This window comes from Ictidomys tridecemlineatus, chromosome 8, assembly GCF_052094955.1.
Source record: "Ictidomys tridecemlineatus isolate mIctTri1 chromosome 8, mIctTri1.hap1, whole genome shotgun sequence".
NCBI lineage: Eukaryota > Metazoa > Chordata > Mammalia > Rodentia > Sciuridae > Ictidomys > Ictidomys tridecemlineatus.
This window is the reverse complement of record NC_135484.1, coordinates 143,988,635-144,008,970: the sequence shown is the minus strand read 5'-3', so window position 1 is coordinate 144,008,970 and position 20,336 is coordinate 143,988,635. Positions and strand designations below refer to the sequence as shown.

Here is a 20,336-nt window from a genome sequence, read left to right as displayed (position 1 = left end):
ATGAAGATGAGTCGGGAAAGAATTAGTTTTAGGTGTAAGTAAAGAAGTAAGTTTGAAATTCCATACCTAGGTCCGATCCCCCAAAATTACCCATTCAATTGGTTCGGGATATGTCCTGGGCATTGGAATTTTTAAAACTCCCAAGGCAATTATAACATTCAAGTGGGACTCGCTGCCTGCAGGAGCTCCAATCTGGAAATTCACAGTGGCAGACTTAAGAGAGATGGAGTTTGGGAGATTCAGGGAGTTGAACGCTCATGGTCAGATGAGATGACTGGGGAGACAAGGGAACAGGAGAGAAGCTATACGCCCATCTGGGAGGTGCCCTCCTGTAAGGGACAGGAGGGACCAGAGGCCAGCCAAGGTAGCAGAGGATGATCAGATCATCAGGTGGTAGAAAACAAAGACTGGACAAGAACTCTCTGGTCCCTAAGTAGAGAAGAAAGTTCTCAATGGAAGAGGTATGTCAGGGAGGGTTTAGGCAAGTGTTTTCAATCTCCATCCAGGGGTCGCTATTCCAGTAGCTCTTCTCATTCTTGATATTGTCAAAATCCAGGCAAATTATTTGTTTAACATTCTTGCTTTGAAGTTTCTGTTCTGTATTAGTCAGCTTTTCATTACTATAATAAAATACCAGATGCCGACTATTCTATGAAGAAAAGAGTTTTATTTAATTTAGAGTTTTGGAAGCTGAAATCTAAACAGCATGCCCAGGTTTGGTCAAGGGCTGTATCACTTCATGGCAGGAACAAATATATAGTTCTGTGTCTTTGTGTTCTCTTCCTCACCTTATTAAGCCACCACAATTCAATCCTGGGGGCTCTACCATAATGACCTAACCTCATCTAACCACTTCCCAAAAGTCCTGTCTCTAAACACCACAGTCAGATTAAATTTTCATTCCAAAGGGTGAAAAAAGACTTTGGAGATTAAACTCTTGCGTGAATTTGGGGGGACAAATTATAGCTTCTTTACTCTTTTATTGTGTTTTATTCTGCTGAGTGGGAAAGACATGACAGGAAGGTTAAAACTTCAAAAATGATATGCCAAAAGCCCACAGAACTTCCTTATCTCCTTATCTCTAACCACAGACTGCCACTACTTCCTTACTGATAAGAGAGGAGATCTGAATTCCATGGTCACCAAGTTGATGCTGTGAGATTCAGAATGAAGAAACTCTCATTACTATATATATATGCATATATTTTGTGGCCTTCCGGCCTGGCACCCAAAGATTCCTCTGGCAGACGGTTCTAGAAGGACATAAAACATTGTTCCATGACAATTGAGGGGCAGCACAAATTGGCCTCTTCAAAGTATTAATTCAGTGACATCCAAACTTGGAAGGCTGCGGGGTTCAGTGCTCAAATTCCAGAGGCGACAGTGATGTGGTGGTTCGCGAAGTGGAGAGCTGACTACCGTAACTGTGTGAGCCCCAACAGAACCACCCTGACAGCCATCACTTGCAGCGGGAAGAACTGGCTGGTCCTGGGTCCTTGGGAAACTGAGGTGCGTGGTGGGAACACCGTCCCTGTCCAGTGCAGAGCTTACCCTGCAGCCAGGGTCAGCTGCAGGGTGGGGAGCTGGTGCCGTAAGCCCCCACCTGAATGGAGGTTGGAGTAAGGCTCTCCAGGAGATCTTTCTAGAGAAGTGGATTTTCAAGATGAGATTCGAAGTGCAAGGCTGAGCCTGGCAAAGAGCAAGGAGACGTGTGTCCAGGAGGTAAACTCTTTGGAGACGTTTCAGGTGGAGATAATTACAGGGGTGAAAACCCAAGATCCGCTTCATTCAAAGCCCAGAAAGGGGTCCGATAGCGGTGGACTGCAGGTTTGGGCAGGAGGGTTGCAGGCAGGGCCAGGTAGGCCAGGTGAAGGAGTCTTGGAATTTTCTGGATGCAGAGCTCCTGAAAGCAGCAGGTGTCATGAACGGGGCACCTTGAACAAGGATAGCTTTAGACAGATGCCTGGTTCCTGGTGGCTTGCAGGGTGGACGGTGAAGGGAGGGCAGCAAGAAGACCAGATGGGAGAAAAGGACAGAATCACAGGCGGCATGGAGGGGCCTGGACCAAGGTCCTGAAAGCACGTGCTGGAGGGACCCTCAAGTAGAATTTCGCGGGATTGGCTGTGGGGCAAGAGGGAGCCAAGAGCTGGGTGGGCTGAGAGGCGGGACCCGTGAGGGCCAGGTTCCCTTCTCTCTCCATCTCTGTTTTTGCCTGCTTGCTCCTCCCTGCCCCCTCCCTCCTTCCTTCATTGACCCAGAGAAACCACAAAGAGGTGATGCCCTTGGACAGCATGGCTCCCCCCCTCCTGCCCCCTGCCAGGGCCCTTCCTCTCCCTCCTGCCCAGTTCTATTTCCATGACCTTCCCCGACTTCAGCCAACCCATCTATAACTTCCTCAGCTCACAGTTCACTCCGTCACCTCTGCAACTTTCCTTTACGAGTCTTATGCTGAAGGAAACGGAAATTGAGGTACGCAGAAGCTTCCCAGGCCTCTGGGGGGGGATGTCTTTGTTTGTGGACTCTCTTATGTAAATGTGCCTGGGAATCGGGGAGCCCTGATCTCAGGTATATAAAATAAACCGACTGAACCAATGGATACCATGTGTTTGGGGTGTTTTCACTTCTCCTTGCTGAAGCCCTCATGACTTGGGGATATTTCTTTTCTGCCTCTGGTATGTTCTCCGCCCTGCTGTGGGAAGCAGCCATGCAGGCAGGAAGCCCCGTGGGTAGCCTTCCACAACGCCTCCCTCCATCATCCAGCTTCAAGGCTTCCAATCATAGTAACAATGGCAAGAATTATTCTTGTTGTAGTCAACTCATTATCTATCATTCTGGGAGGAGCATCAAAATAGGATTGGGAAAACAAAGTGGTATAAACAGGACCAGGTCCAGGGACCATGTATCAAACCTACACTTGTACAGCCCAAAGACCGACATCTCCTTCAAGTTTTAAAATTGTGATAAAATACACATAGCATAATACTCACCACTTTCACCACTTTGAAGTAAAGGGTCAGTGGCTTTCCATCACCACCATCCATCTAGGACTCTTTTTTCTTCCCAAGCTGAAACTCGGAACCGTTTTTTACAACAGTCCCAATGCCTCATGATCACCATCCCACCCTCTGTCTCGATGAACTTGACACTGTTGCTTCTTCATCTAACTGGAATTATACAGCAGGTGCCCTTTGTGATTGGCTTATTTCACTTCGCATAATGTCCTCAAGGTTCACCCATGTTGTAGCATAAGTTTGCGTTCTTTCTGTTTTAATGGGTGCATGGATGCCACATTTTAATTATCCATCCATCCACCAATGGATGCATGAGATGGTTCCACCTTTTGGCTACCGTGAATAATGCTGCTAATGAATGCACACGTATTTCTTTGAATCCCTCCCTTGGGTATATACCCAGAGGTGAAATTACAAGATCATATGATTATTCTAGTTTAATTTTGGGGGGAATGGACATATAGTATTCCATAGCAGGTGCGCCATTTTACATTGTCGTCAACAATGCAAGGAGGATTCAATTTCTCCCCATCCTCACTACTTATTGTTTTTTCTTTATACTGATTATCCTAATGCAGGTAAGTGAGGTGGCTTCTTGCTGTAGTTTTGATTTAGTCATCAAAATTTATTAGTGGTGTTGGCCATCACTCCATGGGTTTGCTAGCCATTTGTATGTCTCCTCTGAAGAATTCTGTCAAGTCCTTCATCTGTTTTCAATTGGGCCGTTTAAGTTTTTTTGTTGAGTTATATGACTTATTTATATATTCTGAATATTAGTCCCTTATTAGATATATGATTTGCAAACATTATTTCCCTTCCCATGGGTACCCTTTACATGCTGTTGATTGTATCTTTTGATGCACAAAGATGAGTCCCGAGTTTTACACCCCAACTGCCTCCTTGGCTTCACTCTACTCCTGGACCTGGATGTTAGCCCTTGTCTCTTTCCTGAGACATTTAACGAAGAATTTGAAATGACAGAGATCACACTTGAGCTTCTGCAAGTTTAATTAACCTCAAGACTTCATTTTCCTCTCTTAACTCTTTTGACAACCCAGCACAGTCACAATTGAGTGCTGATTCTGAAGCAGAACCTGGCTTATCTCAATGGCTATAAGAGATCAGCAGACTCGAAGAAAAGTTGCTGAGAAGATTCTCACGGTGCCACCCCTCTGTGGAGACGGAAGCTGGGAACTCTTGTCCATGATCACAGTGGGTCAGGCACTGTTCTAGGTAGCTTCCTTAGAACACATGCATGCAGTTAACATGTGTCACCTTCCTCCTTCTTAAGGTGTGTGCTGCTCCAGTCCCCACTGTACACCACAAAGGTTGAATAAACTGCTGCAGGTAACATAGCTGATAGACGGCAGATTTGGGATTTGAATCCCAGAAACCTGGTTCCAGATTCTGTACTCTTAACCAATTACAAACTGTGGCTGATGCGACGTCTTCCTCGTATTTAATTTTTAAAGTTATTTCAGACTTTGGCATCTTCCAGTGAAGCATCTTGGTTTCCAGCAAACCACATTCTTAGGCTTCGCTTAGATATCACGGCTTCTCTCCTAGCATTTCTTCTCCTTCTCTTGGCTTTCGGAAATGACTTACAGTCAATCTCTCAGGAGCCAGATCTGGGCCTTCCTGTGAACCCATCCATTGCTACTTAGCACTCTATCCATAATTATATCTTGAGCTAAAATCGGAGCCAACAATTAAACCCAGGCCTACTGTATCAGGGCAATAGAGCTCCATCTCTCCATCTCTGTTCCTCCTAGTCCTAAAGGACTTGGAGAGCTCCTGGGAAGCTCTTTCTTACTCTTAGGTACTAAAACAAAAAAAAAATCCTTCACTTCTTTGGCGAGAGCCAGCAAATGGCGCCATCTTAGCAGGTCCCTGGTCTCAGCAAACCTTCAGTCTCAGAGGGGGAATAATTTACTCACAGATTCACAAACTCTCCTTCACTAACGATTCGTTTCCCTTATTCTTTCACCAAGATTTGATTTTAATGGATTAGGAAGGAAAGGCCCACTCTTGTTAAGTCAAGTTGATTTACCAAGAGAAGACTCACTTCCAGAGAGCTGTGGGAATCTGTGGACAGACGCTCCTTGTGCTTGCTTTTGTCCAGCTCTGCACTGACGGTGGGGACAAAGTGGCCAGTCTGTCTGTCTTTTCCTAATGCTTGTCACTTGGTGCGTTCTACAGGGTCCTGTGGATCTACGCCGAGACTGGCCGGTGGGTGTACCCTGTGCTTGGAAAACTCAGCCCGCTGGGCCTCATGGTCTTCTTCTCCTCCAGCTACTTCCTGAGTGTCAGCATCTACCTGTTTGGAGAAAAGATCAACTGCTGGAAATGGGGTCAGTGTATTTCTCTCTTGTGTACAAAGATATTTCTTTCTTACCCTTTCCTCCACTCTTTCTGGAAATGGAACGAAAAACTACTCCAACCCAGAAGGCAGTGGTGTTTGAGGATGTTTCGCCAAAGGACTGGGAGAAGTCCTACCAAAGTAGGCCAAGGCATGGCCTGGGACGAGCTGGCATTCCCAAGGACTCCATCAAATCATCTCCCTCCTCCCCAGACAGCATCTTATTTAACTTGAAAGGCACATCTTATTTAGAAAGCTCAGGACTCAGAGAACAAGATATTATTGTTCTAGAAATGACAAAATAAAATGGTAGCAGAATCTCCTAGTACCTAAGCCAGGAGGACAAAAGCTGTTAGGACAAGGACATGATTTCCTTTTTGAAGGAATTGAGCTCAGGTGACCCTCTTAGCTAGTCCAATCTCAGCAGTGCATTCCCAGGTGAGTTTTTATCCCTCTTTTATTAGGTTGCTTCTCAAGCTTAAAAAAGCATTTACTAAATAGAATCACAGGCTCTACTTGACACTGGAATTCTCATTTAGACAGGGTCCTGGGCGGTGGGAATACGTGAGCAAGCCAAGCTTTCTAATTCCAGGCAGGTAGAACCAGATAGGTTCTTCATAGAATAATCCTCAGTTAATTTTGGAAGGGAAGATTTTATTCTCCTCTTTGTTTCCCACTCTGCACCTCACCTCTAGAACATGCTTTTGCTGGAAAAGTAACCACAGGTACTAGAAACTCAGGTTGCAAAATGTGACTTTTGTCTCCTGCTCCAGGAGATGTCCAGGAACTCTGCCCTCGTTGTGTATTTGAAAGAAGGCAGAGAGTTAGCTGCAGTCCCCCATCCATACCACTAGCTCACTGCCACCCAAATAGAGATGGCATCTTCTGCCTTTGCCTGAATCGGTGTGACCCCTAAGCTGCTGTGTGCAAAATGTCCCCAGTTTAGAAGGCTTGGCACCACAGTGTGTATTTCTGAGGACAGGCTGAAACCCTGGAGAAATAAGCAAGCAACCTGGACTTAGGATGTGTTTTCTACTCTTGGAGTATTTGGTTAAGATCTAAGGCAATGCCCTATATGAAAGCAAACACTTAAAAATAAAATACTAAAGATTATAGTTCCCGAAGCAAGATTCCATATTGTAGAAAATTATCCAGAAAAAAAAAAGATATCTTGACATTTCAAATGCATTGACAGCTAATTCTGACTATTTGTGGCTCTTTGGAGTTCTGAGTAAAGATTTTCTGATGCCCTCCACAAATCTATACTTAAAAAAGAAAGAAAGAAAAATTCCATTTGAAATTTGGCAGATGTAAGAAGTGCAGGAAAAAAAATGGGAATACTTAGAGAACAACAACTTTTTCAATCAATTGTATGGAGTTCAATAATGATTAATTCTTAAATTGTTACCCCACAATGAATTTTAAACATCCATTGAATTAAAAATAAAATTTCACTATTATTTATTTCTTGAAATCACTGCTTTCAACACAAATCTCTTCTTTTTTTTTCTTAAATTTTTTTTTTAGTTGTAGATGGAAACAGTATCTTTAATTATTTATTTTTATGTGGTGCTGAGGATTGAACCCAGAGCCTCACACAGTGGAGGCAGGCACTCTACCACCAAGCTACAGCCCCAGCCCCACAAAGCTCTTCCTAACATGCCCTATTGTTTAGGGGCTATATTCCAATTTTCCACTACGACTAAGTCAATATAGGGACCCTCACATGCTTGTGTAAATGCAGATGGTCACACGAGTGATAGGACTGTACGTCTCTTCTCTTTTGATATGTTTATCTCCTTATGAAAATAATGGATGGCCAGGCATGTAATCCCAGTGACTCTGGAGGCTGGAGCAGGAGGATCACGAGTTCAAGGCCAGCCGTGGCAACTTAGTGAGACCCTGTTTTAAAATAAAAAGGGCTGGGGATGGAACTCAGTGGTAGAGAACCTCTGGGTTCAACCCCCACATCCTGCAAAAAATTTAAAAATAAATAAATAAATTTAAAAAGAAGAGGAGAATGGGTGAAAAGTTATAGATAGCATCAAAATTGAATCATAAATGTGTTAAATACCAAACAGATCTTTATTAATTGCAAGTAATTAAACAACAATTAAAAGAGAAACCGAACCCCTCAAAATTGCAATGGCAGCGAATGCTTTTAAATTGCTGAAAACCAAGTAGAGTGGTCTGCTGATCCACCTGGACACGGAAATCAACCCCCTGTCCTCCTCTGCCCACCACACTTTAATCTCCCATTTACAGAAGCAAGGCCAGCCTTTAGGACGTGCGACACACCAGGGTCTCCGTGACCCAGTCCCCGTCTCGTGTTCTCTCACCTTCTTCTCTCCCCAGCCCCCTCGCAGCATCAGTTTACTTATGTTACTTGCCTGTTGTAGCTTCTGCCCTCCGTGGGCTTCTTTCTCCTACCCCCAGTCTTTTCCCAGGTCTCACCTCCTCATTCACTTCACCTCACCTCTTCCGGGAAGCCTTCCCTGCTCTGCCCAGGCTGGACCTGACGTCCTTCCCACATGCTCCACGGCTCCCCTGTACCTCCCAATGCCAGACTTACATTGTACTGCTGCTGTTTTGTGTTTTCCTTTGTTTGTTTGTTTGTTTTGACCTGTGCCTCAGGGTTTTGTTTTTACATGGACCTGGGGTTTCTGAAGGATGAGGAGCTTGTGTTGTCCACACCTTAAGCTTTCCCAGTCTCCAATCAGAGCGGTGGTGGGATTTCCCAGGTCCTCCTCTCCAGGCCTGAAGTGGGGCGTTTTGCAGAGGTGTTCCAGCGACAGCAGACAAGGGGTGACTCCACTAGTTGTAGGTGAGGGCACTGGACCAGGAGGCTCAGGGGTGTGGGAGTGGTGATAGGGGCTTCCGCTTGCAGAGCTGTTGAAGAAGAGGTGCAGGTGGGGGCAGGCAACGCAGACCAAGGGAGACCCTGGAAAAGGGGATGGAGACAGCCGGGGTGTGTCCCTCACCTGGCCTCAGACCCCCCGAGGGAACGCACTTCAACTCTTCCAAGGCAGGCGGACATCTCGGCAGGGTGGCCAAGAGGCCCGTTTGTCTGGGCTGGTCCTAGTTCCGCCGGCTGTGCCAGTGTCCTTACTGACGTCTGGATGGTCTTAGGCCCAACGATCCATCATCTGTCCCTTGACTGGGGGTCCCTCTCCACATCTCCTGTCCTGGATTTATGACAACATAGAGGTGGTCACCTTGTCTGTCCAAATCCAAACTGGAATTCTCTGCTCTCATCCTTCCGCAGTCGGAGCTCTTTGTGAGAGCAGCAAGTCAAAGAAGACTCTCTGTGAGACAGTGGGGGGACAGCGGCTGGGAGATAAGCTCTGGGGTCTGGCTGCCTGGGTTCCATGTCACCAAGACTCTAGGCAAGGCACTCAAAGTGTCTGGGTGCCAATTTTCTCCTTTCACAGTTGAGATAACACTTACACCCCTCTTCTAAGATCCTGCAGGTCCTTAGATAGACTGTCTGAGTATCAAAAGACTTGCCTACAAGAAAGAGTTGTCCCCATCGCTGTTAGTCTCAATCTCCCACCAAAATCACCATTTTTCTCCTCTGTGTGGGTATTCCCAGTTTTCCCCTCCACTTTATACATAAATTACCTGCAAATGGATAGAGATGGTGCATGGATTCAAGAACTTAGTGTGAAAGGGGTCATGTCGAATGAAGCTAGAATTCATAGGAATCTCTTTCTCTGAAATTCTGAGTGTGTGACCTGGCTAGGTGCCACCAACCAGTATCAAGTGGTCAAGGATACCAGGCAAAGTATCAGCTGTGACCAGTTAAATGTGCCAGGTATCTCTGTGACAGTAGTTCTCGACCTTAGCCTCACATCATAGAAACACTAGAGATGTCTTAAAAAATTAAGTCTCAAGCCCACTTCAGACCAATTACATCCACATCTCTGGAGATATGGGGATTTAACAGGGGTGTTATTTAAAGTTTCTCAGTTATTTTAATTTGCAGTCAGGGTCAAGAGTCACTGTTACGAAGCGGTGTTTCTCAAACCAGTATGTGCCTCTGGATAGTGTTAAAACGGAGATCTTGGAAAATCTGGAGATCTTTACAGAATAGGTTCTCATTCAGCAGACCTTGGATACAGATGGGATTCTGACCTTTGAAAGCGTGTCCCAGAGATACCATTGCTGGTCTGAGGATAAGTCTCTATAAAACTAGGACCCTGGAGGCCTCCCAAGGGAGATAATTATGTCAGGGCCACTGTTGCTAAACATCTGCTCGCCTCCTCCCCACTCGTTTATAATGTCAGTGGGTGAGTGGGAAGAGAGCAAGGAGGACAGTTACAAGAAAATGAGACCAAGAATTCAATGGAAACTTGGCAAGCGTAGGAAGTCTTCCCGGGGCCAACAGTAGCAGGGTCTGGCCCTGCGTGCCAGGGATACAAATGCTATTTGCACTGCAGTCATTACTAAGATAACCCACCCACCTAGAAAGATTCCGTTTCTACTTTTGGAGCATAGAATTGATTTCAAACAATGATAGAAAACAGACAGGGGAAGCAGTCTTGGCAGATCACTGTGAGATTGGCCTGTGCTGTCTGACCATCTAGACGGGCCCCAGGCAGATTCTCCTCCTACCTGACCCAGGCAAGGGTCACACCCCCTCTTCCTTAGGGCCACTAGGCAGGGATCAAGCTATCCTTTTTCAGGTCCCAAGACCATGGATGCTTTTTCTCCTAAAGAAAATCATAAATTGATACACTGAAAATTACAGTCTAGCCAAGTGACTTCGTGATGGTACTGGAAAAGAATTAAGATTTTCCTAAAACATAATAAAACAACAATAAAATAAAACAACAAAAACTTACCTTCAGAAGCTTTTGTAGTTGTAGATTCGTAGCTGTAAATCTTTGAGAACCCTGTTTTTATTTATCCTAGGTTCTGCCTATTGAGTAATACAGTATAATTATACATGATACCTATAGCAATATTGATGAAAACATGGTTTCTTGGACACACCAGAAGATGAACATTGAATCTTTGGCCTAAAATCTCTCTAGCCCTTGGCACATCTGACGGAGGATAAAGAAAGAACTATAAAGTCGGGGATGGATCTAATCCATCGCCTCCAACTAGCAGACTTTGTACTGGGAAAAAATTCTCTTCAATCAAGAAATGTTATAACAAACAATATTATTTCCCAGAGATGGAAATCCATTTTATGAACTCTGTTTTACTTAGATACATGACCTATTACTAAGTAAACAGTTCCCATGTACCATAGAAACAGAGAGAGAAAGTCAGATGACTTAAGAAACTTAGAAACTGCTCAGCTCTGTGAGAATTCAAAACTAAGGACTCACTCCATACCACCCCTGTTTGAAGCAAAAAGAAGAACAAACTTCTGAGGTATTCATACATGTTAAATCTCTACAGAATAAAATTATTGTTGAAGCTCAACACAAAAGACTGGGGATGGTGCCTTTCTAGCGTATTAGTGATATTAGTCAGCTTTTCATTTCTGTAATGAAGTACCTGAAGCAGCTAACTTTACAAAGAGAAAAGGTTTATTTGTAATATAGCTGTGGAGGCTCCAGGTCCAAGCTGGGTGGCCCCATAGGTTTGGCCTCTGCTGGGGGAAGCAAGTGGCAGTGCATCATGACGGGTGTACGTAGAGGAGCATTCATGAGGTTATAGCTCGAACCAGGAAAGGAGAGAAGGCCAAGAGGGGCCAAGCTAAGGCTCTTAGAGCTACTACCTCTGAGTCTCATGAGAACTGCTTCCTGAGGGCAGGACCTCAATGAACTCAGTTCTCCCACTAGACCCCGTCTCCGGAAGATACCGCCACCTCCCAGCATCACCACAGTGGGGCGAAGGCTTTAATCACAGTAGGCCCTTGGGGTGCACTCAGACCACACCCATCCACAGCAGTGGGAGGTGGGAATCTCCTGGTGTCCCCCCCACGGCTTGGTTTTGGTTAGAGGAGACTCTGATCCACCAGGAGGAGAGTCCCCTTCTCTCCTCTTCCGTCAGAACTTCACACCATCACTTCTCCTGCTCGCTAAGCCGTCACGTTCTGCTGTGTTTCCTAAAAGGGGCAATCTCCAGCCCCTGGCACCTGGACTTTAAGGAGGAAGGTCATGATCCCAGTTCGCCTCAGGGGGCTTGGTTTACCAAACAGCACGATCAAGAAAGTGACTGCGGAGGGAACAGATTTCAGGAGTTCATGTTGACCACGCTCTTGAACGGGAGGGTATAGGGCTGCCACTCCGTTTACAAATGATTCCTTAAAGGCCCAAAGTCGGCCCTGCAGAAAAGAGAAGGTGCCATGATTGCAGTTAGTATGTGACCTCGGCAGGACCTGATTGGGTGGGAGTTTCACATCAAGATGAAGATACGTGGAAACACAAATAGGAAGTGTGTTTACCCTGCAAAACTAAATCCATGCCGAGGCACTGCCGGGGTGGCTGGATCGGTGAGGAACAGAACAACAAGGGAGAGTTCTGGCCTCAAACCCTTGTTGCCAGGGATGAAAACAAGGGTGGTCCTAAGACTGAGTGACCAGGAGATGGCAGTTGTAGAAAACCAGAGTGCCTAAGAGGCCACGGGTAGGACCTTATGTCACCAATCACGGAATCCTCTCCATACTAACTGACGGATTGAATGGATGTCATTCTAGAAATTGAAGGCTATGCTTTCAGTAGAAGAAGGTCCCTAGACTGTGTTTACAAAAACAACACAACAACAACAACAACAACAAAGAATCCGCATGTCAGTGCTTTTCCACCTGGTTGATATAATTAGATTTGGTGAGAGGTGGTAGAATTGACCCCAGTGAGGTGAACACTCACCCTTCCTCCATCTCCTCTCTAACTGGACGTGGGCCCTTCCTTTCCATCTCTGAGGTCTCAGCGTTTGCCCCTTAGGGAAACCCCGAAGCCTGAGGTGTGTCTCTGTTCTGTTTGTTCAGGTCACATGATGCAGCCGTGGATGAAGAGGAAGTGACTGCGTGCCAGGTTCCAAGGACCGAGGAGGAAGAAAACATGAGAGATTTTTTTTTCTCATATTATTATTATTATTTATTATGATTATTTCTGTGGGGGAGGTGATGGAATAGCATAGGAAGGTGCAAAGGGCAGAGGCTGATGTTCAAATGTAATAAGAAGTTATAAAGATAGCTTCACTGGAGGGTTCTGGGTCCTTTGAAAGTTTATACATGCCCCCAAACAACTCCTTGCCATCTCAGAATTTGTTACCCGTGTCTGACCTCCACAGAGGATGATGGTTTCTGGGTCAAAATTTGGCCAAAGACCAAAGAATCTCACGTACAATTGGCGTTAAAGAATACTTAGAGAAAGGGAGAGGAACGTAGGGTCCTCCAAAATCTTCACTTTCCCAAGGAGGACAATGAGGATCCAGAAGAGAAGTTACCTGTGTCAAAGTATCTAAATGAAGATAATGGCTCTGTCTCCCAGATCTCCTAACTTCCCGTTCTGGGCCATTTTTCCAATAATCCCTTTTTCTCTAAAAAATAAGTATTTTAGTAAGGTAGTTATGTTCGTGGATTTCTCTCTCTCTCTCTCTCTCTCTTTCTCTTTCTCTTTCTCCTTTTCTTCTTGATTTAGAAATGTAGGGAGGTGGTTGCCCCCAAAAGTTCTGTCCACCTGGTATCATAGCAAATTAGTTGGGACAATGAGAAAATAAGTTATAAACTATTTGGAAATTGGTCCTTTTTGGAAATCAACGTTTGGGACGAGAATGAATTGTGAACATAATGACATTATCAAAGTCTCTTCCATTCAAACATTGTTTAGTTTGTCAAATAAATGTTGTGCTTTATGCTTGGGGAGTAATACAATAATGAGGTCTTCTGAGATGCCTGTAGTAAAAAGTACTTTGTTGAGATAGTATACGGCTTAAGAAAGCTGATTGTAAGGTGATTAACAAGGATTTCTGAACCCTTTAGATCTAATTTTCCAAGTGGTTTTATTCTAGGCCTTTATTTATAGACATATTTTTAAAAAGAACACAAATGGCCATTGTCCACTGGTAGGTAGCCATGATGGAGTCTTCTAGTGTCGGGATATAGACTGCAGAGTATGGCCAGGGCAGAGCCAGGGGGAGAGGTACACAGCCCCTTGGTCCTCAAGAGCCTGTCTTCAGCACACTCTGGGTTCAGAGCAGGAAAATGACAGGATGACCTGACAGTCTATAGGAGAAAGTTGGTAAAAATGGACACCATAAAGAGTCTTCCTTTTAGGGAAGAGAGAAAAACATTCCAACAGAGCATGCATCCCTGGGAAAGACGCGGGCAGGCACCAGGACAGCTGTGCCATCCCCACTCCTCTTCTCCTTGCTCATAAACAGGTCTTTGGGGGATAGAGCTGGGGACATCACCACTTCCCACACCTGCTGCTGCCTCTTAACTGCTCTGAGACCTGGTCTCAGCAGGCCCCAGAAGCAGTTGCCACAGTGGAAATACCCCCACCATAATGCCTGCTGGGGATCACCCAAACTTTCCACACCCAGAGATGACTCGGGCTGCATACTTCTCGGTCATGGTAAGCTCTTGGCTGAGATGGGGCTGCAGATGTCTATTTGTGGCTTTGCTATCCCAGGACCAAGTTAAACCCTGGTTGCAGTATGACTGGTCACTGTGCAAGTCCGTCTATTCCCACAGCAGAGATCTCCAAGCCACTTCCCACGGAGCACGTACACAACCGGCACACAAGAGCTTCCGTGGGGCAGCTGGAGCTTGAGAAAAGATGGGCAGTGCCCCACCTGTAACGAACACGGACTGAACACGTGTTCCAAGATGTACAGTATTTGCTCCTGTGCAGGGCTGTGTTAAGTCCCTCATAATTACGAAATGACAATAATGGAAACCAAACCATGATACCAGCGAGATTTATAGAGTGTCATGAAATTTACAATCCCCCTCATTCATTTTAGCCTCGTAAAATTTTGTAAGTAGAAAACATGTCCTTGTTTTACAATGAGTAAATGAAGCTTCAAATGGTGGTCAATGTTTAACAACCAACTCTGGGGGGCGGGCGGGCAAAAGAGTTGTAAAATCCTGATTTATAGAGTTTGCCCATTTCCATGACGTAGACAGGGATACCATGTTTGTCCCTCTACTGGGACCTTTTTCAAACTACCAACATGGGACCACAGGCAGAATTGGGAAGAGATGTGACCAGTCCCTGGGTCCTCAATAGTTTGTCTCCAACAACACACATCTGGGTTCAGAGCAGGGAAACGATAGAACCAAGTTTATCAGGATATTTGATTTTGCAGCCTGTCTTTCTAGCTTTATTACAGAGCAAAGCAGTAACTGGTCATCTAAAGGCCTTTATTAAAAATAACAATGCATTCACATCTTGCACAGAGAAGGTGGTCAGGGCCTCCAGTGATCGGAAACTCTCCCCTGCCCAGACACCAGGAGTAGCAAGCAGCAGCACCACCCCCAAGGACCGGCTCAGCTTGTGCCTCTGTTTCCTGGTGGCTTGCTCTCATGTGAAACCGATTTTGAATTTGGGTAGAAGATCTCATCCACCTCTTCCTCCCCCCGAGGGCCATACATTTCCTGAGCTATTTTGAGCTCTGCACCTACATGCTAGCAGTATCTGTCATAACAGGAAGCCGGTTTCATATACTGTAATCCCCAAACATGTTGCACCCGCACCCAGGGAGCGTGGGGGGCCAGGAGGGTGGTGCGACTGGGCCAGGCCTCCCCCAAGGCCGCAGGCCGTGTCCTGAGCCACCCCAGGGCTGAGTGCCCTGTCTTCCCTCCCAGGCCCAGAAACCTGACTCCATCCCCGGCCTTGTTTTCCTTTCTCATGCCTTTTTTTTTTTTTTTTTTTTTTTAATAAAGCATTTGAGTAGGCAGCAAAGCCAGTCAGAACTGTTTATTTATAGCTGTGGATTTTCAATGCTGTATAAATTAGAAATCACTGCTGAATGAGGCCTGCGCCCACTCACACACGCAGGGCCGCTATCTGGGAGTCCTTTCACACAGTCTGACTGTACGCAATCTAAAATGGGAGAAAATGACATGCTCCGAGTCAAATGACGGAGTCACAGCTAAACGGCAAAGCAGAAAACCAGCAATTATTTTTCTTCGGCACAATATGGGGAGCACGACAGGTGCAATTATCCAATATTATTTAACAGCACTGGTTTGTGGTGTAGGGAGAAAATAAAGGTTTCCGTGTCTTGGAGAGGAAAAAAGAGAGAGAGAAACCTGCCTCTGGCTCCGGTTTCTGTGGATGAAGCTGTTATGTAAATGGAGACTGGCCAGGCTTCCAGGGAGGGAAGGAGGACCACCTGGCTCCCTCACCTGTCCGCCCCCTCCTCAGCAGGCTCCGGCAAGAGGCAGCTCCCTGGGGGGCCTCTGAGCAGAAGCCCCCACAACCTACTCCAGGGGCAATGGCTCCCAGCAACTGTCCCCTCCCCAGTGGGACAGGGCCTCCTGCATTTCCCTCACCTTTCCACAGCTGCACACGGTGAGAGAGAGAGAAGGTGGCCCCTTTTGGGCCCCAGCACATAGTTACCCTACTCTCCAGCCCTGGGAAGACCCTGGTGTCCCAGCTACCGTGGAAGGAACCAGTCACTGTCCCTGGCTGCAGACTTCACCTGAGGGCCACTGAGCCCCTCTCCTAAAAGTTTTTTGTACCCCTCCAGGGTTCCCAAACTCCCACACCGTCCACATCGCTGTCTGCACATTCCCCTGGGCCTCGGTTTCTTTCCTGCTGTGGAAGGCCAAAGGGAAGGCCCACTGGAGACCCAGACCAGACCTCCGTTCCCATTCTGTCTCCATGGTTCTTTCTCTGTATTGGACCTGGGGAAGACAGTTTGCTTATCTGAGCTGGGATTCCTTATCTGCAGAGATAAGATTACAGTATCTACCAGGATTAGATAAGATTATCCAAAGTGGTGGCTGCAAGTGCCTGGCATTCGGGATCCCCCATTCTATCCTGCCTGATGGCAAACTCCTGAGGCCAAGTGCCATGTCTACCCGTCTTTATCCCCAAGGAAGCTTAATTCCACGTCACTAGACAGTACTGAGGATATAAACTGACCAGAGAATGAATGGCAGCTTCTTACAGACTTCATTACCAAATACCATCTACCTTAGGCTTCCCTGGAAGCTGAGGTCCCCAACATTAGAGAGAACAGTAACATTTGAGGTCCTCTCTCCACCGTCAATACCAGATTTCCTTTAAGAGTGATGATCAAATTACAGTTTCACATGACTTTGCAGTGGAGAGAACGTGGATAGAATGGGACATAGGACAAATTAATAAGTGCTTTAGTCAGCTTTTTCATTGCTGTCACTGAAAGACCTGACAAGAATATTTTTAAGGAGGAAACGTTTATTTAGGGGCTCACAATTTCAGAGCGGGTGCGTAGCTAGCCCCATTCCTCGGGGCTGCAGGTGAGGCAGAACATCATGGCGGAAGAGGGTGGCAGAGAGAAGTGACTCACAGATGATCAGGAAGCAGAGAGACTCACTCACCAGATACAAAATATGGATCCCAAAGTCATGCCCCCAATGCTGCCCTCCTCTAGCCACTCCCTACCTGCCTCCAGTTACCACTCATGAGGAGATTAATTCACTTACTGGGTTAAGGCTTTCATAACCCCATCATTTCACCCCTAAGCCTTCTTGCATTGTCTCAGACGTGAGCTTTTCGGGGACACCACATCCAAACCATAACGATAAGGAAAACAGATGAGGCGGGCCCTTGAGCATCAGGATCACATGCAGGTAGAGCTCCAGATTGGAGCTTACCCTTCTTACCCAAAGAACCTCTGCTCTTACTGCACACCAAATATTCTGCTAAGTGGAAAGAAGAAATCCTCTGCTAGGAATAAAGTCTCCCACGTTACATGGAAAGACAATCTGAACATGAAACTACTTCCAAGAAAAGTGATGTGTTGGCTGAAACTCGTGCATGTTCAACAACAAATGAGGGACGTGGGGTGACTTGTAAGTGTGTTTTAATATGGGAAGGAGTAGGCTCAGGAGTAGGAAAAGGAGGATAGTGTAAGAAAAGGAACAGCGGGGACAGAAAGGGTTGGCTCTAAGGACAAATGTCACCTAATTTACAACTGTTCACTGTGCAAGTTGCCAGGGGATGGCTGGGCGTGTGCCTCAGCCCTCCACCCCTCCCTGAAAGAGCTAAGGCATTTTACAGCACCCCCCAAAATGAAGCTGGTCCGTGATCTTGGCAGCCGAGAGCCAACTGAGGTTTTCCTGCCCTTGGGGGAATAGAGAAGGAGGATATAGCTTTGACAGTCTTGATTGTCTGGTTCATACCATAAAAACTTAAGCTGTTTTAGAGAAGCTGGTGTTGGTTTGGCACCAGGGGCTGAAAGTAGAACAACTGCTGGGTTCTAGTGGCTCCTGAGGAGCCTGCGGTGGGCTGAGCTTTCCTAAGATCTCTTCTTACCCAAACAGGTATCATTTCAGCCCATCACAGAGATCCCGAAGCATTAGGGAGCCTGAGAGTGAGCCCTGTGGGAGCAGGAAGGGTGTCTTATTCACCAGTGAAACCCCCACAGAGCACAGAGAGTAACAGAGACTTCAAGTGGGTGTTAGGTGCCCAGACAGAGTTAAGTAACGCGCTCAGTGATTTACGCGCACTTGGAAGTCGAATCCAGATCCGTCGGACTCACGCCACGATGGTTTTCTCTCCACCACCAACTTTATTATTATTATTATTATTTTGTTTTGTTTCGTTTCAGCACATTTTTTCTTGGTGCCTATAGTTGTTAACAACGGTGGGGTTTGTTGTTACATCCCGTAGGGACACACAATATAACAATATAGCTTGGCCAACATTCACCCCAGCACTTCCTCCTCCCTCCCCTCTCCCCACCCTAGAACGTTCCCTCTATTCTACTAATCTCCCTTTGCTTTTCATGAGATCACGTCCTCCCTTCTTCTCCTTCTTCCTCTCTAGTTTCCACACATGAGAGAAAGCATATGACCTTTGGCCTTCTGAGTTTGACCCATTTCACTTAACATCAAGGTTGCAAGATCTCTGTCACAGTCTTTCCTCTTCCATTATTTGAACTCTATTGTGACCATTAAACGGGCATCCTCATCTAATTAATGGTATAGTTAAACATAATGCATTTCTTTGGTGATAATAGGGTTCTACTTAATCCATTAAGGTCCCAAGTTTTCAGTTCTGTGAATGTATCAATAAAACTGGTACAAATGCATTAAAATAGGTTGGAAATCATCTAGAGCTTACATAATGTGGATTAACATAAACATTAGCATATTATAGCATAACCATATTATATGTGAGAATATCATTTTTACAGGACACTCTACGTTTAAGTTCTGATCGGTGTTCCACATCTGGGATGATGAAACAAAATGGATTAGTTCAAGGAGCAGAACCACATGACACTCCTCTGCACCGTAGAATTCCTCCATTAATTCAACAAATAATTGCAAAGTGCCTACTGTGTGTGTGGCTCTGGCCATGTGCATTGATCGCCTGGCCAGAGTAGGAACACAGCAGCCCCTGCCTGGCCATCTGCATTAGTTTGGAGGTTCACGTCCTCTCGTGCCACGGCAGCTTTGGTAAAGCAGAACTGCCTGGTCGTTCCAGCTCACCCGGAGCAGCTGCTCCTCCAGACCCCGCTCCTCTGAGATGCTGACAGAGGGAGAGAAAGATGGATTCCACTACAAGAGCTTCCAAGCCTTCCGCTGAGGCTTAAGTCTAGCCTGCGCAGATGTATTTGGTTACACATTAGGGATTGTTTTCACTCAACACTAAATTTTATTAAGACTTGAATGATGAAGCGAGACGCTGTGGTTAGGAAAACAAATGCCGAATGACTTTACCTTGTCGGGAATCGCCTGCGAGATTTTGGAAACTCTCAGACAAGACGTGCTCTATTCCATATGAGGATTTTCCCCACGACATCCTAAAAGACAATTAGGCTGTCGTTCTGTGTGCTCGCAACAACTCAACTTTTCCGATTTTTAAAGTCGCACGGTTAAGTAAAACTCTCTGTATCGTAAAAGAGATCGTGTTGGCACCGCCAAGCACCGCCTCTGCCAGGCTTTTTCTGCCGTGACGACCTTGTAGCATCCAACCAAACCTACAGGAAGAAGCCAAGAGAACCGTCGTTCCCTAGATGAGTCAGGGGCTCCGCACCCGGCATTGTGGACGACTTTGTAAGCCTCAAGTCAAGAGAAACAACCCCCAACTCAATGATGCACTCTAAGCCCAGCTGGGAGCCATTGTAGACCTGGGCTTGTAAGACAGGGATGGTGTCTGTGGCTGTGCAGCGGTACCCCGCATGCACGGCCATCATAAAGTTTAATTTATAATAAGGCACCATAAGATATTAACAGCAATCCCTCAGAATGAAAGAGCACAATTATAACAATACACTATGATCAACGTCATTTAACTCTCAAGAGCTCTTTACTTCTGGGATTTCCATTCATGTTTTTGATGGTAGTGGACTGTGGGTAATTGCTACTTCAGATGGCAATACGTCACATGAGGACCCCAAGGGGGTACCATATTGATGATATTAAAGGAAACTGACTTGTTCAGTCCAGCGGGCTTAATGAAAACACCATGTGCTCTTGAACCTTGGTTCTGTGGTTACTTACTGAAGAAAAGTTTGAAAACACAACTCTAGGGGATCCCCAGATGAGAGCCAACAAACTCTAAGCTACTGTTGTGCAAATGTGATGTATGTCTGTTTCCAGGGCCTGGCTTGTGTTACAGGGACCAAGGACAAGACCCCTATTCCCTGGTAGGTGGGTGGAGATGCCCTTTGCTGTCTCTTACTGCCTGAGTGCATCTTGCTTTGCCCCCTCCTGCACTCCGTGCCTGCCATTTCACCTCACCCCTCACACCAGCACTCCTGAGATACCCTCTAAGTACTCCTAGCACGGACTATCATCACACAAGTTCGCTTATCCACCGTCTAAATAACCTCAAATGAAC

General features: G+C 46.0%; 1 protein-coding gene across 2 annotated transcripts in view; it reads left to right on the top strand.

The window, feature by feature from the left end:
- Positions 1–13,207, top strand: part of Adtrp (androgen dependent TFPI regulating protein) — a 58,786-nt gene extending 45,579 nt beyond the window's left edge. For both annotated transcript variants that reach the window (XM_078020544.1, XM_078020545.1), the window contains 2 exons: positions 5,211–5,362; positions 12,317–13,207. In XM_078020544.1, coding sequence (XP_077876670.1) covers positions 5,211–5,362; positions 12,317–12,351 — 187 coding nt within the window. In that variant the 3' untranslated portion in view covers positions 12,352–13,207. The remainder of the gene's footprint in view (positions 1–5,210; positions 5,363–12,316) is intronic.
- The last annotated feature ends 7,129 nt before the right edge of the window (positions 13,208–20,336 follow it).